This window comes from Elgaria multicarinata, chromosome 19, assembly GCF_023053635.1.
Source record: "Elgaria multicarinata webbii isolate HBS135686 ecotype San Diego chromosome 19, rElgMul1.1.pri, whole genome shotgun sequence".
Classification (NCBI taxonomy): Eukaryota; Metazoa; Chordata; class Lepidosauria; order Squamata; family Anguidae; genus Elgaria; species Elgaria multicarinata.
Genome location: NC_086189.1, coordinates 5,236,768 through 5,255,264, shown reverse-complemented (window position 1 = coordinate 5,255,264; position 18,497 = coordinate 5,236,768). Strand labels below are relative to the sequence as shown.

Below are 18,497 nucleotides of genomic sequence, written 5' to 3'. Positions count from 1 at the left end.
TGTGAAATTACTACGCAAAGCTTAAATATATACAAGAAAAGCACAGGGTCCATTTACAACAGTAGTCCTTGGTGATTTATTTATTTATTACATTTCTGTATCGCCCAAGAGCTGAAGCTCTCTGGGCAGTTCACCACAATGAAAACCATAAAACACAAGGTGACAAAATGCAATATAAAAGTTTAAAACTACAAATAAAAATCGTAACTAAACAGGAGCTGGCAGCAGGGCAAAGATTTAAAATACTGTGCCAGATTTAAAATAGAAACGGAAAAACAAAGATCTATGATATGGTGACCATATGAAAAGGAGGACATGTCTCCTGTATCTTTAACAGTTGCATAGAAAAAGGAATTTCAGCAGGTGTCATTTGTATGCATGTCGCACCTGGTGAAATTTCCTCTTCATCACAACAGTTAAAGCTGCAGGCGCTATACTGTAGCTATACTGTGATCAGATTTAAAAGAGGGCAGGGCACCTGCAGCTTTAACTGTTGTGATGAATTAAAGATACAGGAGCCCTGTCCTTTTCATATGGTCACCCTAATCTATGATAACATTGCTAATTTATATGCTCATTTAACACCTGCAGCTGGTGGGGGCAGAAATCTCTGGTCTGTATTAAGTCCTAAATGGACAGATTCAAATTTGCTCATTGATTCAGCAATGAAAAAAACAGGAAACTAAGGCTGCAAACACAAGAATTGTCCCTTTCCAACTTTCCACTCACCCCACCCTTTGGTATGTTTTTCCTAACCTGGAAACCCTCCCCACCCCTATATGTGTTGGAGATACAATCCCCATCATCCCCAGCCAGCTGGCAGAAGCATTCTGGAAGTTGTAGGACTTTTTTGCTGTTTAAACACATGTGTAGGATTCAGCCCTTAAAACTCTATGGTAAGTTCAGGCCTCTTCCAAGACATCGTTCCCCCGTTGCTAGGCAACAGCGCCTGAACCGGTAACGAAAGCGGAGGTGCTTCCGGTGTGGGCAGTGCTGTTCCCTTACGCAAGATGGCGGCGCCCTTGTCTGTGCAATTGGAGTTTGGGTAAGGGAGGCGAGGGAGAATGGAAATGGGGTCTTGTGGGGAAGAAGAGGAGGAGGGAAGAAAAATGGGCGAGGAGAGCGCTCTGGAGCGGCGGAGGGTTTCTTTGCTGGGCCCCTGTGTTGGGGGCTGAGTCCAGCAAGGGGGTGTCTTGAAGTGGGAGGGGAGGAGGCTCCGTCCTCGGCTGAGGAGGCTCAGAAATGTGGGGGTCCCGCACTTTTAGAGAAGCTGGGACGTGAGTGGAGCCTTTTATTTCTATTAGATTTTGAAGCTTTCCCACTTTACCCCCAACCCGTATTGTCACAGGCTGCCCCAAGAGTCCTCCTAAAACAAAATATTCTGATTTTTATTATTATTATGATGCCCTTTTGGAAAGGACTTTCCTTCCTCAGGGGCTGGTTATCCGTCTCTAAACATGTTGCAAAGAATCTTTCTGATGTTTCTTGTTTTAAAATGATCTCCGGGGTGGGGGTGGGGGATCCTTTCTGAAACGTATTGGGCATTATAATAAAAGCTTTTTCAGACACCTGACAATATTTTCTGGTTTGGGACACATAAGTGCATTCTCCTCTTGCTGTTCCCAGCCTTTTAAGACAGCCTTCCCCAACGTGGTACCCTCCAGATTGGTTGGGGGGGGGATTGGTGGAATTGTAGTTTAACATGTCTGGAGAGTGCTGGAATGGAGAAAAGCTGATCTAAGGCAGTTTAAGGATTTTGGGAAAGTATTGAAGGTCCGTTGCTTGGTAGGACTCTCAGGAGAAGGCTTGCAAGTAGGACAAACCCACATATTATTCTCCCTCCCCTTGCATGCTTCTGTTATCTCTCTTGTGTCTTATTTCTAGATTATAAACCCCTTGAGATAGGGCATGTCTTCTCAGATTCCCTGTAGCTCCATGTGTAATGATGATATAGAAAAAAGGCATACAATTGGTAGCATGACATCTAATGGTTCAAGAGACTAGGAGCTGAGATGTTTCCCCTGTCCCATTTCCTAAATCAGCCTTCTTCAACCTGGCATCATTGTGATGTGTTGGATTACAACTCCCATCTTTCCCCTCAACTAGCATGACTGAGCAAAGGAAGATAGATGCTTTTGAACTGTGGTGTTGGAGGAAAATTCTGAGAGTGCCTTGGACTGCAAGAAGATCAAACCAGTCCATACTCCAGGAAATAAAGCCAGACTGCTCACTTGAGGGAATGGTATTAAAGGCAAAACTGAAGTACTTTGGCCACATAATGAGAAGACAGGACACCCTGGAGAAGAGGCTGATGCTAGGGAAAGTGGAAGGCAAAAGGAAGAGGGGCCGACCAAGGGCAAGATGGATGAATGATATTCTGGAAGTGACAGACTTGACCTTGGGGGAGCTGGGGGTGGTGATGGCCGACAGAAAGCTCTGGTGTGGGCTGGTCCATGAAGTCACGAAGAGTCGGAAGCGACTGAACGAATAAACAACAACAAAAGCATGACCAATGATTGTGCTAGCTGGTGGAATGATGGGAGTTTTTGTCTGACCCATCTAGATGGTGCCGAGTTGGAAAAGTCTGCCTCCAGTGCCAGTAGCTTCCTGACCACCTGAGGTTTTAAATGTAGTGGAAGAAAACTACCCTGTCTGTGCTGCTTCCTTTTCCTAGGCTATTTCCTTCCCTCTCTAAAGTCCTCCAAAACAGCTGCCCTTTACCCATTCCTTGAGTCCCAGTAGACTTTTGGAAGAACCCTTGTAGGGAATAACCTCTGATTTGGAGCGGGGTAGAGAGGTTGGTAGGTAATCTAGATTTCCTTCAGTTCATGTAAAGATGCTCAAGGTCCTTAAAAGAAGGCTGGGAGATAGGAAATGGAAATGAGACTGTCATTGGTGTTTCTGGGCATGACAAGGTTTACAAGTCAGATTACAAATCAAGAGCAAAAGTGGAGGAAAGGTTATGTGAAGATGGCCCAATCCTGCTGAGAGCCCACTGAAGACTGTTTTCCTATTCTTGAATGTGACTAGGAGGAAAGGGGGTGAAACCTGGCAATACTGAAGCAAAGACTATTTTGGAACATGCCTGTGACTGTACTGGAGCCTGGCAAACAGGCGTTGAATATAATTCCTCAAAAAGTTAATCCTGTCCCCCACAATCTTTTCTTTTACAAGTCAATGCTGGGATGTTCGAAGTAATGATAATGAATGACTTTGAGCATGCACTTAATGGCCTTTACTTGGTACATGTTAACTGAAACCTGTTCCTGTATACCTGACTTTAGCAATTCACAGGTTTTAGAGTGGTGTGTGTGTTTCAATGTGTTTTGTTTTTAAAATGTCATCCCAGAGATATAGCCCTAAAAGGAGTTGTATATGTGTGTGTGGATGTGAACAGTTCTGTGTATAAGAGAGAAAAGAGGGACTGCCCTGTAGACTTTTTTTGATGTGCTCTGCCTGCTTCTTGCTTTGGACATGCTCCACACTGGTGTATGGGCCCTGGAAAGTTGGTCCAGAGAAAATGCAGCTTTTGGACTGAAAACGGTTCCCCATGAAGAACTCGACATTTAAAGCAAAGGAAAGGAACCTCTCATGCAAACACTGAGTCATTACTGACTCTTGGAGGGACGCCAGCTTTCCCGGACATTTTCTTAGCAGGCCTTATAGCGGGGTGGTTTGCTGTTGCCTTCCCCGGCCGTTATTCCCTTTCCCCCAGCTAACTGGGTACTCATTTTATCGACCTCGGGAGGATGGAATGCTGAGTCGACCTGAGCTGGCTGCCTGAAACCAGCTTCCTCTGGGATCAAACTCAGGCCGTGGGGAGAGTTTCAGCTGCAGAAACTGTTGCTTTACCGCTCTGCACCACATGAAAAAAGAGCCTTAGAGGGTAGAAAATGTGAACAAGTCAACAGTGCCATGTAGCTGGCTCACTCTTGAGCATGTTTTGTTTCTCAGAGTAGTTGAAAGAGAAATAAACATACAAGAAAGGCTGCTTTTTCCATCAAATAGCCAGAATTTATCCTTCCGTTAAAGGTTTGTTATGAGGACAGTGAAAAAATGCCTCAAAGGGAGATGAATGAATCCGTAAACAGAGTGAGGCACTTTGTTAATGAGGGGAATAGTTTTGACCATCCATCTGCAAGTTATACACATAGATTAGGTGCACTTTAACTTATGATCACGTGTAATCAAGAATGCAAGAGAATCCAGCACACATAATTGGTATCAGGAATCAATACAATTATGAAAGGGAGAAAATGGAGGCATTTCATGAAGTAGGCTTCCTTAGTTCATAAAAAGCGTTTGCCACAGGAAGGCTGTTGGTCCTTGAGGTATGGAAAATACATTATCCCTTTTATTAAAATAAATAAATGCAATAACCCACCAGGTATCAGTACTAGAGATTTACTGTCTCTGCCACAGGTGCCCTCTTTGGCTTTTGATAATCCTCTTAATTGGCTGTTATTTAATCTGTGGTGGTGTGTGACTTAGAATGTTGGGCGTAGATCGAGGGAAATCTGAGAAAACTGCTCCCTCAGTGATACGTGGTTTGAACGCACACTTGTCGGAAGCAAGCTTGCTGTGATAATATATGCAAAGTGTTTTATGTATTATTTAGTTATTTTAAAACATATCTAAACCGCTTCCCATTTTTAAAATCCCAAAGTGGTTCACAACATTACCATAACGCTGTATCTTCAAAACACAACAGCACTTAGATAAGTGAATGGTTGGGAAAAGTCAAGGTAAACAAGTAAGTTTTTAATAATCATTGAAAGCACATGAGGGAGGTCATTCCTGATGGTGCCACCAGAGAGGGTGTGTTGCTGTCAGAAGGGAGTCTGCAGGGTATGATACAATAGCAAAGCCTTCCCTGAAGATCATAATGGTCTAAACGAGTCTATATAGGAGGAGACAGTCTTTCAGGTATAGAATCATAGAATAGTAGAGTTGGAAGGGGCCTATAAGGCCATCAAGTCCAACCCCCTGCTCAATGCAGGAATCTACCTTAAAGCATCTCTGACAAATGTCTGTCCAGCTACCTCTTGAATGCCTCTAGTGTGGCAGAGCCCACCACCTCCCTAGGTCATTAGTACCATTGTCGTACTGCTCTAACAACCAGGAAGTTTTTCCTGATGTCCAGCTGGAATCTGGCTTCCTTTAACTTGAGCCCATTATTTCGTGTCCTACACTCTGGGTAACCTGATCCTAAGTTGTTTACTGCTTTATACGTCAGTAATAATACTTGGCCTGGTATTAAACTGGCAGTTAGTGTAACTCTCAGCACAGGTGTTATATGGGCATTTTTGAATCATAGAATAGCAGAGTTGGAAGGAGCCTACAAGGCCATCGAGTCCAACCCCCTGTTCAATGCAGGAATCCACCCTAAAGCATCCCTGACAGATGGTTGTCCAGCTGCCTCTTGAAGGCCTCTAGTGGGGGAGAGCCCACAACCTCCCTAGGTAACTGGTTTCATTGTCGTACTGCTCTAACAGTCATGAAGTTTTTCCTGATGTCCAGCTGGAATCTGGCTTCCTTTAACTTGAGCCCATTATTTCGTGTCCTGCACTCTGGGAGCATCGAGAAGAGATCCTGGCCCTCCTCTGTGTGACAACCTTTTAAGTATTTGAAGAGTGCTATCATGTCTCCCCTCCATTTTCTCTTCTCCAGGCTAAACATGCCCAGTTCTTTCAGTCTCTCTTCATAGGGCTTTGTTTCCAGACCCCTGATCCTTAACACCCTAGAGTACCCTTCCCCAACCTAGTGCTCTCCAGATGTTTTGCTCCCATCATCCCCACCTTGCAGGGCCTGAATGGGACTTTGGCTATTCCTGCTATACCTTTCAGTTATTATTTTAACTCTACTTCAAATCATAACATAGGGTCAAAGTGAGCATCTTTAGAGGACGAAATGAAGCCTTTCATTACAGATCTTTCAATGTTAATCGTCATTATCTTTTCCCATTAGCAGTCCTCAGACTATAATCTGGACTATTTTTTATTTAGGGTGCAATGCTACGCATGTTTTTTTTCTGGCTAGCTGGGGCAGGCTGAGAGTTAAAGCCCCTTTTTTCTTTCTAAACATGCATAAGATTGTGCCTTTAATTTATTTTAATTAATTAATTAATAATAATAATAATTTATTTCTTACCCGCCACTCCACTTCGATCGAGGCGGGGAACAACAATGAATACAAAACACATTAAAAACTGATTAAAAACGTAACATACATGATTAAAACATCCTAAAAACATCCTAAAATTTCACTGGATAGGCCTTTTATTCCTTTTCTTAACACTTTTCAAGATCAGAGTCTTCCTAAGGCACAGTATATAATAAAATCAATACACAAACATAAACAAATCATAGTTAATCTAAACAATTTTAAATAAAACCACTACCAATAAAATACAAAACACATAACAATGCAAAAACATAACAAAATCATAACTAATATAAACAATTTTAAATACAACCAGTTCCATTAAAACACAATGCTAAAATACGTGTCAGCAGCAAATACCACTGAATTTTTCAATTAAATGCCAGGGAAAACAAGTGAGTTCTCAAAAACCCCTTAAAAGCAGCCATATGTTGGGAGGGAATTCCATAGTGTAGGGGCCACCACTGAAAAGTACAAGCAGAAGAGGAGGCAATTCCTAGAGGGGCAGCCCACACAGCAAGAATGAATTCACGGCACCTGGAAACCTGGAAGATGCTGAGGGCTGCATGAAATGAGGCCGTGGGCGATGTGTTTCCCATCGCAGATTTGCAACTTGTGTTTTCGAATGTTTTTAACCGCTGCCCACTTTTTACTATGTAAAGCTTTGAGAGAGCACTTTGAGTTAAGAGGCAGCATATAAATACAGCAAATAATTTTCCAATCTGTCCTAGAATTCTAGAATAGTAGAGTTGGAAGGGGCCTCTAAGGCCATCGAATCCAACCCCCTGCTCAATGCAGGAATCCACCCTAAAGCATCCCTGACAGATGGTTGTCCAGCTGCCTCTTGAAGGCCTCTAGTGTGGGAGAGCCCACAACCTCCCTAGGTAGCTGGTTCCATTGTCGTACTGCTCTAACAGTCAGGAAGTTTTTCCTGATGTCCAGCCGGAATCTGGCTTCCTGTAACTGGAGCCCATTATTCCGTGTCCTGCACTCTGGGTGATTGAGAAGAGATCCTGGCCCTCCTCTGTGTGGGAACCTTTCAAGTCCTTGAAGAGCGCTCTCATGTCTCCCCTCAATCTTCTTTTCCCCAGGCTAAACACGCCCAGTTGTTTCAGTCTCTCCTGGTAGAAATCTTTCTCGAAAACCCTTTGGGGTTTCTTCTACTTCCTCCCTATGGTGTCCATGCTATCTTCCCCGACCTGCTGCCCTTCCAGATGTGTGTTGGACTGGAAGCATTGGCTGTGGATGATGGGAATTGTAGTCCAACACATCTGGAACGCAACCTTTTTGAGATGACTGCCCCGCCCATGGTAGCCACTGATACTCAGAAAAGCAGTGTATGCATCTTTGGCCCTTCTCTCTTCTCCACCCGCCCCCCGCCTTTCTTTTCTTGGAAATGCCTAAATGAGGGCTCTATGTCTTAGCATCGCAGCTGAGTTCCCCCCCCAGCTCGCATGTTACAGAAAGGACCTTATCTCCCATCCCAGGATCTATGGGAGCACAAAGTGGGTGCTTGTTTTTACAGTAAGCAGAAAGAAACCTCTTTCCTATCACTGCCGGGTCTTGTTCTGCTGCATGAATCTCCAGATTTGTCTGACATTAATAACTGCTACTTCAGTTTTCAGATAACTGGTGTGTGTGTGTGTGTGTATGTGTGTGAGGGAGAGTAAGTTGGACAACACCAACAGAGCCATCTTTGGGGAGACAGGCCAGGGATAAGGAGCAGCATTGCTGTAAGCCGAACAAAGGCGCCGTTGTGTCCTTTCAAAAGTACAGCCAAGAATCTTTCCTCACGTAACCAGATCATTTTTTTTTAAGGGATTAGTGTCTCGCGGTCATATTTCTCCGTTCATATTTTGATCTTCCTTTTCCGTTTTGATGGGGCAATGACCGAGCAAACGGTGATGCAGAAAGGCTGGGCACCAGTAAGCTCATGGTGGAAACCTACATGAGGGATCATGGCTTTGTGGCTCTCGCCAGCGCGCTGTGGATCCCAGCTGGGTGACTGAAACTGGTGGTTCTAGGTTGTCTTGTAACGGAGTCCTTCTTTGGAACTTTCTCTGGGTTTTCCCTCCCCGCTGCTCAAAAGTGCTAACATGGCCGTCTGCAACCTGCCCTCCAGAAGTATTGGACTACAATGTCCAGCATTGTGATACAACCATCCCGATGGCCTCGGTGCAGGCGTACAGAGGCCTGCTGTGCGGGGGGATTTCAGGCAAGAACGTGAAATGGCAGTTGGCATGTTCAGAGTTGCTATGCTGATCCAGCAGCGGAGATCCCTCTGGCCGGACACAGTGGCCTGGCCAATTTCGGCTGATCTTGCCATAGAGCTCTACGGTAGCATGGGGGCCTTACAGACGACACGCTCACTTTGTTGCAGCATGTGGTTAGTGAAGGTAGTTAATCTGTGGTTATGTAGCAGCCATGGTTAGGGAAAATGCCCTACACAAGACACGCTTAATTCAAAAGGCTTAACCAAAAAGGTTTAGCATGTCCCCTGAACAGGGTCACAGAGTTTACATCTCGCCCTTCATCAGAAAGAGCCCAGGTTTTTTGTGTTGTGAACCTCCCAGAGAGCTTCGGTTATTGGGCGGTATAAAATTGCAATAAATAAATTAATAAACCTTCATAAACAACAGCAACACGCACAATCTATTAAAAACCGTAAGTCAAAAATCAGAAATATATAATAAAATGCAATAGAAGCATGTACAGAACAACTTCCCCACCCAAACACACTTGCCTGTCCTCAGAGCACTCGCAAATAATTGCATTTTCAACTTGCGCCCAAACGACAACAGCATTGGGGAACCCCTGAATCGCCACTGGGAGGGAAGTCTGTAGCTGAGACTCCACCACTGAAAAAGCTCTAACATATGAGATCATGATGATGGTGATAAGCTGAAGGGGAAAATAATGCTTTCGCTGGTTTTTAGATTACGCCTGCACGTATTGCAGAAGTCCTAACTTTCAGAGAGGCTTTCTCTCTGCCCTTGTGCACGCGAGGTGGTGGAATGCCTCTTTTAAGGTGGCGCTAGTGATGGAGTCCCCACCGCCTCATAGGATTAGTTTAGGGACAGGTCCTTTGCTCTGGTGCTCAAGTCAGCGGCTTAGGTGAGGCAAAGTAAAATGTGGATATACTCTGAATAGAGGATGGGACGAAAAAGGCCACACTTCTTTTTTGGGTTTCGATTTAAAACAGCTTCTGCCTTTTCAGTCTATGAGGGCACCGGAGGAGGCTGGGAATAGAAAGCAAACCGTTTAAAATGGGGTCAGGAAGGTAAAATCAAATAATTGTCTGAGGCACTGGTGAATCCTTAGTTACCCTGCATCATAGCAGCGTTTTCCTATATTGCCAGAAGCACCAATATTGAGAACCTGCCCTTTCGTACTCTGCAAAGCACTGTGCATATTATCATCTTACATAAGAATATTTATTTTATTTATTTATTACATTTTTATACCGCCCAATATCCGAAGCTCTCTGGGCGGTTCACAATGTGAATATGGTGGTGTAAGGCTTATTACTCGAGATCTACCGCACCGATTTTGCTCATTTTTGTTTTATACTGAAGCTTGAGCTTTGCAGATGTGTAGAAAATTTTGAAGGTTGGGGAAAAGCTTAAAGCTCGAGCTTTCATAGCCATTTCCCCCCTCCGCGCCAAACAGGCAGGGCAGCCCTTCCGCCAACAGGATGATGCACATCGCTGTTGGGCCAACCAGTGTGGCGTGAAGGCGGGCCCCTGGTGCAGCCAGCCACACACTGAGGCTGTTGGTGCCATTTGCGAAGGGACGGAGGTGGCCAGAGTGCAGGAGGGGCGTAGCCGTATTCCATGCAAATTTTGAGTAGTGGTGGTTTCACTTTGCGTGAGCTAAGTTTGCATTACTCATGAGCCCCTCTGTCGGGAAGGGACCAGGGTGGGGGTGGGGAAATGTGGGAAAAGAGCAGGACTGGGCTTTACAGTGGTAAATTAATATAATGTAAGCCAGGAAATCAGAAGACGTTGACTTCTTGGGAGGAGAGCAATGACAAATCTTGATAAAATAGTTCAGAGCAGAGACACCACACTGACAACAAAGGTCCGCATAGTTAAAGCAATGGTATTCCCCGTAGTAACCTATGGCTGCGAGAGCTGGACCATAAGGAAGGCTGAGCGAAGGAAGATAGATGCTTTTGAACTGGGGTGTTGGAGGAAAATTCTGAGAGTGCCGTGGACCGCAAGAAGATCAAACCAGTCCATACTCCAGGAAATAAAGCCAGGCTGCTCACTTGAGGGAATGGTATTAAAGGCAAAACGGAAGTACTTTGGCCACATCATGAGAAGACAGGATACCCTGGAGAAGAGGCTGATGCTAGGGAAAGTGGAAGGCAAAAGGAAGAGGGGCCGACCAAGGGCAAGATGGATGGATGATATTCTGGAGGTGACAGACTTGACCTTGGGGGAGCTGGGGGTGGCGACGGCCGACAGAAAGCTCTGGCGTGGGCTGGTCCATGAAGCCACGAAGAGTTGGAAACAACTGAACAAATAAACAACAACAACAAGGGATTGAGCCCAGCTAGGCTTTTCCTGTTTTGTTTTCACTTTAAAACGTTCACACTCTTGTGCTCTGTTTTGCAGAATATAAATCCTGTGTATTTTTGCCTTGCATTTCAGAGGGGGAGCAGAACTCTTGTTTGACGGCAAAAGGAAACATCAGGTGACTTTGCCAAGCCAGCATGAACCTTGTGAGTATTTTCCATGGGGGGTGGGGGGAATAAATCCCAACTTCAAGCTAAACTTAAGGGATCTGAGCTAGCGGTGACTGACCAAGAAAGAGATCTTGGGGTTGTGGTGTGAACCCAGTGTACTGCAGCTGTGAAAAAGACAAGCTCCATGTTTGGCCTAATTAGGAAGGGAGTTGAGAATACAACTCCCTTAGCCTGGAGAAGAGAAGATGGATGGGAGACATGAGAGCACTCTTCAAATACTTAAAAGGTTGTCACACAGAGGAGGGCCAGGATCTCTTCTTAATCATCCCAGAGTGCAGGACACGGAATAACGGGCTCAAGTTAAAGGAAGCCAGATTCCAGCTGGACATCAGGAAAAACTTCCTGACTGTTAGAGCAGCACAAAGTGCAGAAAAGGGCAACTAAAATGATTAAGGGGCTGGAGCATCAACTGGGATTGTTTAGCTTGGGTTAAAGTGGAGACTAAGGGGAGACCTGATAGAGGTGTACAAAATGATGCCTGGTGTGGAGGATGTGGACAGGGAGACATTTTTCTCCCTCTCTCAAAATACTAGAACCCAAAGGGGTCATCCCATGAAACCGATGGGTGGCAGATCCAGGACAAGTAAAAGGAAGGACTTCTTCACACAGTTAAATTATGGAACTCACTACCACAAGTGAAGATCTTATTGATCCTCCCAGAGTGCAGGACACGGAATAATGGGCTCAAGTTAAAGAAAGCCAGATTCCGGCTGGACATCAGGAAAAACTTCCTGACTGTTAGAGCAGTACGACAATGGAACCAGTGACCTAGGGAGGTTGTGGGCTCCCCCACACTAGAGGCCTTCAAGAGGCAGCTGGACAGCCATCGGTCAGGGATGCTTTAGGGTGGATTCCTGCATTGAGCAGGGGGTTGGACTTGATGGCTTTATAGGCCCCTTCCAACTCTACTATTCTATGATTCTGTGATTCTAACTGCCAAGATCACACTGTCCTACAAATCTGTGGTGCGACCACACTCCGAATACTGTGCACAGTTCTGGTCACGGCACTTGGAAAGAGGTCGTAGAGTTGAAAAAAGTGAAGAGAAGCACAAGTAAGATGATCAGTGAGCTGGAGCATTCCCCATATCAGGAGAGGTTACTGGGATTGTTTAGCTTAGAGCAGCCTTCCTCAACCTGGGGCGCTCCGGATGTGTTGGACTACAACTCCCAGAATGCCCCAGCCAGCTCTGCTGGCTGGGGCATTCTGGGAGATGCAGTCCAACACATCCGGAGCGCCCCAGGTTGAGGAAGGCTGGCTTAGAGAAAAGGCAAACAAGGGGAGACTTGATAGAGGTGTAACTCTGCGCTGTGTGAAGACATCCTACCTTTGATCTGTCCTGAATCTCCAACCCATCAGCTTCAGGGGATATGACCCCTTTGGGTTCTAGTATTATGGGAGTGGGAGAAAAATGTCTCCTTCTCTACACCATCCATCATTTTGTGCGCCTCTATCCCGTCTCCCCTTATTTGCCTTTTCTCCAAGCTAAACTCCTCATGGGAGAGATGCTCCTGCCCTTTGATCATTTTAGTTGTCCTTTTCTGCACATTTTTCCAGCTCTACAATACCATTTTTTGAGATGGGGTGACCAGAACTGCACACAGCACACCAAGGCTGTTTTGTATAGTGGCAGTCTGATCTCGGCAGTTTTAGTCTCGAGTCCTTTCCCAATTACGCTTAACATGGCATTTGCTTTTATCCACAACTGGTCCAACGTTTTCATTGAGCTCTATATCACCCATCCATCCAAGGCTGTAGCTTAGTGGTCGAACTCCTGCTTGGCATGCAGAAGGCCCCACGTTCTTTCTCCGGCCTCTCCAGAAAGGGTAGGAAAGAAACCTGCCGGAAACCCGGAGATTCATTGCTGCCCACCTGTGTTGACAATACTGGCCTAGATGGACCAAGGGTCTGACTCAGTAGATGGCAGTGTCCTGGGCCCCTGTGACCTTCCCAGGCTGAGCAAAGCATTTCTGTCATCAGTTATGACCAAATGGACTCTCTGTCTTCACCTTCTCCTGCAGGCCTCTTTTGGAGGGTGGTAGTTGAATTGTGACTCAGGGGCCACCTGAGCTGGGCAGACTGTTAGAGCAGTACGACAATGGAACGTGTTACCTAGGGAGGTTGTGGGCTCTCCCACACTAGAGGCCTTCAAGAGGCAGCTGGACAACCCTCTGTCAGGGATGCTTTAGGGTGGATTCCTGCATTGAGCAGGGGGTTGGACTCGATGGCCTTGTAGGCCCCTTTCAACTCTGCTATCCTATGATTCTGTGACTATTCAAATCTGGCTTCTCCGCGACGCAAGGATAAGGTGGCCTGGGACAGGTTGCCCTGGCTGCTCCCTCCCAGCCACGTGCAGGAGGGGCGGGCCACAGAGCTGCTGGAGCAGTCTGGGGGTTGTCGGGTGAGCGGAAGAGAAGACGGGTGGTGGTGGTGGACTTGTGTGTGTAAGCTGGCAATGTGGACAAGTGGGGCGACACTCAAGGAAGAGGGGGCCGGCGAAGCAACCCTTTCGGTTCTCAAACGTAGCCGTTCTGTCTACCCGTGCGTTCAGATAACCTTCCCATGTCCAGCCTGCCTTGTGGCTGTGACATCAGCAGAGTGTATTGGGGGGGGGCACGGGGAATGGGATAGAAGGAGGAGGGGGCGCGCAGGAGGTCCGCAGCCCTTTAAACTGTTCAGCATTCGGTTCACACGGTTCGCGGTGCCAGCTGTTCCTTTCTCCTCTCCCGCCCTCCCCTCCCCTCCCTCACAGGGACTGTTTGCTGAGCGCCCCCCACCCCGGCTCCTGTGCAAAATTGCTTTTCAAAAGAGCCACTTTCTGCTTAATTAAACAATGAGTCGCCTCCCCGCATCCCCTCTACACATCTGTAAAGCCCCTTCTGCGGACTCTTTATCCCACAAACTGCTCCATTCTTAATTCCTTTCACTTGTAAATCTCCCCAGCCTCTCCCCCCCCTTCCCCAATCCTCTCACTGGCTTTTCTCCCCCCCCACTCCCGTTCCCCTTTCAAGTGAAGCTGAGGCTGTTTGGTAACACTGTGGTGAGGGTCTTTTCCAGGGTTGGGCAGAGCAGTGGGGAGAAGAGGGGGAAGAGGACATTCAGAGATGGCAGCAACTTTGAGGCAGGGGGTTGCAGATGTGCAGGCCCGAACCAGCCTGCTGCCCTGAAGCATCCTAAAATAGTACTGGAACCGTTTTACCCACCACCACCAGCCTTTTGGGATGATAACATAATGCTTAAAATTAGTGCTAAAATATTTTGTTTTTTTAGATTAATCAACTAAAATGTTAGGTTAATCAACTAAATAGTGTGTGTTTTTCCCCTCAAAGGTGTCCCCAGTTGGGTAGTAGATTTTTAAATTATTGCTTTTTGTTATATACATACAAATACTTAAAAGGTGGTCACACAGAGGAGGGCCAGGATCTCTTCTCGATCCTCCCAGAGTGCAGGACACGGAATAACGGGCTCAAGTTAAAGGAAGCCAGATTCCAACTGGACATCAGGAAAAACTTCTTGACTGTTAGAGCAGTATGACAATGGAACCAGTTACCTAGGGAGGTTGTGGGCTCTCCCACACTAGAGGCCTTCAAGAGGCAGCTGGACAACCCTCTGTCAGGGATGCTTTAGGGCGGATTCCTGCATTGAGCAGGGGGTTGGACTCGATGGCCTTGTAGGCCCCTTCCAACTCTACTATTCTATGATTCTATGAAATCTATGGGCAGCAGGGCCCACCCGAGAAGAGGCATTCCGCCATGGACCTCTCTCTCTCTCATCCTCTCTTACAGCAGAGAATGCTTCTTCTGAAGCGTTGCCTGCTGTGACATAGAAGCGCACCATCTAAAAGCAAAAAGAGAATTGTTTTTCTTTCTGTGAAGCCTGTGCTTTATTCATATATGCAAATTAAATGAATTGGTTGAAAAACAAACAAATTGCTATGATGAATCAATTAAGATTTATTTAATCTGCATAAACACCTTGCACCAGAAACAGTGGGATGTAGAAGCTAGAAAACAGATGTCTTGGAGTACATCTCCCATCACCCCCAGCTTCATTGACCAATGGTTAGGGTTGATGGAGCTTGTAGTCCAGCAACAACTGGGGACCCATGTTTGGGAAAGGCTGAGCTACAGAATCGGGCCAGGACTGGGGTTCAAAAACTCCACTGAATTGCACTGGAAGGATGTTTTCACCTAACCTACCTCACAGGGTTGTTGTGAGGATAAAATGGGGCGGGTGTGTGCTGTGTATGCTACCTTGAGTTCCTTGGAGGAAACTTGAGATTATTATTATTATTATTATTTATTTATTTATATAGCACCCTCAATGTACATGGTGCTGTACAGAGTAAAACAGTAAATAGCAAGACTCTGCTGCATAGGTAGAGATATAAATGTAACTCATAAATGGGACTTTCACAGTGCAGTCCTGTACATGTTTACTCGGAACTAAGACCCATTGAGTTTAATGGGGCTTACTCTCAGGTAAGTGGGTATAGAACTGCAGCCTTGGGCTCAGTCGTTCCCACCTCCTTTCTGCTAAAATGCTTAAGTAACGCTAAGCATGTCTACTCTGAAGTAAGTTCCATTGAGCTGAGTGGGCCTCCGTCCCTCATAGGTGTGCCGACCATTTTAAGGCTGTAGCCTTCTCTTGCCACTATCTTCCTAGCTGAACAATTCTTGTTTTTTCCCGGCTTGTGGAGCCATCTGTTTTTTCTCTGCTATGCTGAGGTTGGAAAACTCTTTCCGGTCCCTTTCAGTGTCTGCGCCGCATTTCTGGGAGGACCCAAATAGCCCACTGTGACATCCTCAGCTCTTTCACTAGGCCTGTCGCATAAACCTTTCTCAAGCCAAGCGCCACCCCTTGAACACCTGAGGAAGGGTTCAATAAAACCTTTCCCCCTAGCTATGAGGGAAACCGGTTATATATAGGATCTCTCAAAATATACTGTGGGAATACTCTGGTGTGGGTGTTTAATAACTGTAAGGCAGGTAAATGCCCAGCCGACACGTCGTATTTGGTAGATAACAGAATAAAAATTAATTTATTGTTGTTTAAAAGCTTGAAATCAAAATATAATGCTTTCAGTCCTGCCTGATCTAAACTCTCCACACACCAACCACCTCACTCTCTTCACACCAGTCCTAAGTCCCTAGACTCCAAAGTCGTCTTAACTCTAAAACTAAACAATTCTCCTGAAATGCACTCAAACTCACACCCCTCACAAACTCACAACACTCTCCTTATATATTCCTTTCCCCATCACCACCTATTATTTTGTGAACCGCCCAGAGAGCTCCCGCTATTGGGCAGTATAGAAATATAATAAATAAATAAATAAATAAATAAATAAATAAATAAATAAATATAACATCATAAACCACATCCACTCAGTTCTAACATTCCACACTCACTGGACGCAGACAAGCTGGAGCGTGTTCAGAGGAGGGCAACCGGGATGATCAGGGGTCTGGAAACAAAGCCCTATGAAGAGAGACTGAAAGAACTGGGCATGTTTAGCCTGGAGAAGAGAAGATGGATGGGAGACATGAGAGCACTCTTCAAAGACTTGAAAGGTCGTCACACAGAGGAGGGCCAGGATCTCTTCTCGATCCTCCCAGAGTGCAGGACACGGAATAATGGGCTCAAGATAAAGGAAGCCAGATTCCAGCTGGACATCAGGAAAAACTTCCTGACTGTTAGAGCAGTACGACAATGGAATCAGTTACCTAGGGAGGTTGTGGGCTCTCCCACACTAGAGGCATTGAAGAGGCAGCTGGACAACCATCCGTCAGGGATGCTTTAGGGTGGATTCCTGCATTGAGCAGGAGGTTGGACTCGATGGCCTTGTGGGCCCCTTCCAACTCTGATATTTTATGATTCTATGACATACTAACCTAGACATATACAAAAAGTGCAGAAAAGGGCAACTAAAATGATTAAGGGGCTGGAGCATCAACTGGGATTGTTTAGCTTGGGAAAAAGTGGAGACTAAGGGGAGACCTGATAGAGGTGTACAAAATTATGCCTGGTGTGGAGAATGTGGACAGGGAGACATTTTTCTCCCTCTCTCAAAATACTAGAACCCAAAGGGGTCATCCCATGAAACCGATGGGTGGGAGATCCAGGACAAATAAAAGGAAGAACTTCTTCACACAGCGCAGAGTTAAATTATGGAACTCACTACCACAAGATGTAGTGATGGCCACTAATCTTGGATGGCTTCAAAAGGGGGTTGGATAAATTCCTGGAGGCGAAGGCTATAAAGCGATACTAGCCCTGATGGTTGTGTGCTCCCTCCAGTATCCGAGGCAGTAAGCCTGTATGCACCAGTTGCTGGGGAACATGGGTGGGAGGGTGCTGTTACACCATGTCCTGCTTGTTCATCCCTGGCCGATGGCTGGTCGGCCACTGGGTGAACAGAGTGCTGGACTAGATGGACCCTTGGTCTGATCCAGCTTCAGGGCTCTTCTCATGTTCTTATGATACTCAATTGTGAAATAATGCCACCCCCACCCCCTGGGGGCGTCCTAGAACCCTGATTCATCTTCAAACCTCTCTCCACCTGCAGCTTTCCAGACTGGGCCTGTTCTGCCAGACAAGGTTTTTTTTTGGTGCAGAGCAGCTGCTTTGAGCAGGGAGGGGTGTTCCCAGTTTTTGGCACAGAGATCTATTTGGGTGTGTGGTGGAAAGGATGCCCCAATGAGTCTTCTCCTAATCTTGTGGAAGGAATAATGTGCGCCTCATTCATATCCCGAAATGCTCTCCCCTTTCCCAACTCCGGAGTCCTTCAATTCTTATGCCCTATGTATTATTATTATATTATTATTATTATATTTATTTGTATCCCGCCTTTTGCCCAATGCTGGCATTTCCTACACAACAAGAGCCTTTTTAGATCATATCCAGGGTAGGGTGACCTTATGAAAAGGTGGACAGGGCTCCTGTATCTTTAACAGTTGCATAGAAAAGGGAATTTCAGCAGGTGTCATTTGTATATATGGAGAACCTGGTGAAATCCCCTCTTCATCACAACAGTGAAAGCTGCAGGAGCTATACTAGAGTGACCAGATTTAAAAGAGGGCAGGGCACCTGCAGCTTTAACTGTTGTGATGAAGAGGTAATTGCACCAGGTTCTCCATATATACAAATGACACCTGCTGGAATTTCCCTTTCCATACAACTGTTAAAGATACAGGAGCCCTGTCCTCCTTTTCATAGGGTCACCCTAATCTAGGGTCCATCTAGTCCAGCACTCTGTTCACACAGTGGCCGACCAGGTGTTGATCAGGGACCCACAAGCAGGACACGGGTGCAACAGCACCCTCCCTCCCATGTTCCCCAGCAGCTGGTGTGTATATATAGGCATACTGCCTCAGGTATTGGAGGTAGCCCATATTCTCAAACTAAACCTTTGCAGCCTTATTATGAGAAATGTGGGAACAGAATTGCAAAAGGAACGCTGAGATTCTCAGAATGTTAAAATCTCCACCTGTTATCAGTCTTTTAGAAACCTACGCGCTTGTTAGTGCCTCGTGGTGCTATAGAAATAATGAATCTCCATGTCTTTATTGAAATTGCTTAAACT

At 46.0% G+C, this 18,497-nt stretch overlaps 1 protein-coding gene across 1 annotated transcript in view; it reads left to right on the top strand.

Moving 5' to 3' along the window:
- The first annotated feature begins 977 nt into the window (after positions 1–977).
- Positions 978–18,497, top strand: part of URM1 (ubiquitin related modifier 1) — a 30,231-nt gene continuing 12,711 nt past the window's right edge. Inside the window, exons 1-2 of the mRNA XM_063144758.1 lie at positions 978–1,045; positions 10,818–10,888. Coding sequence (XP_063000828.1) covers positions 1,011–1,045; positions 10,818–10,888 — 106 coding nt within the window. The 5' untranslated portion in view covers positions 978–1,010. The remainder of the gene's footprint in view (positions 1,046–10,817; positions 10,889–18,497) is intronic.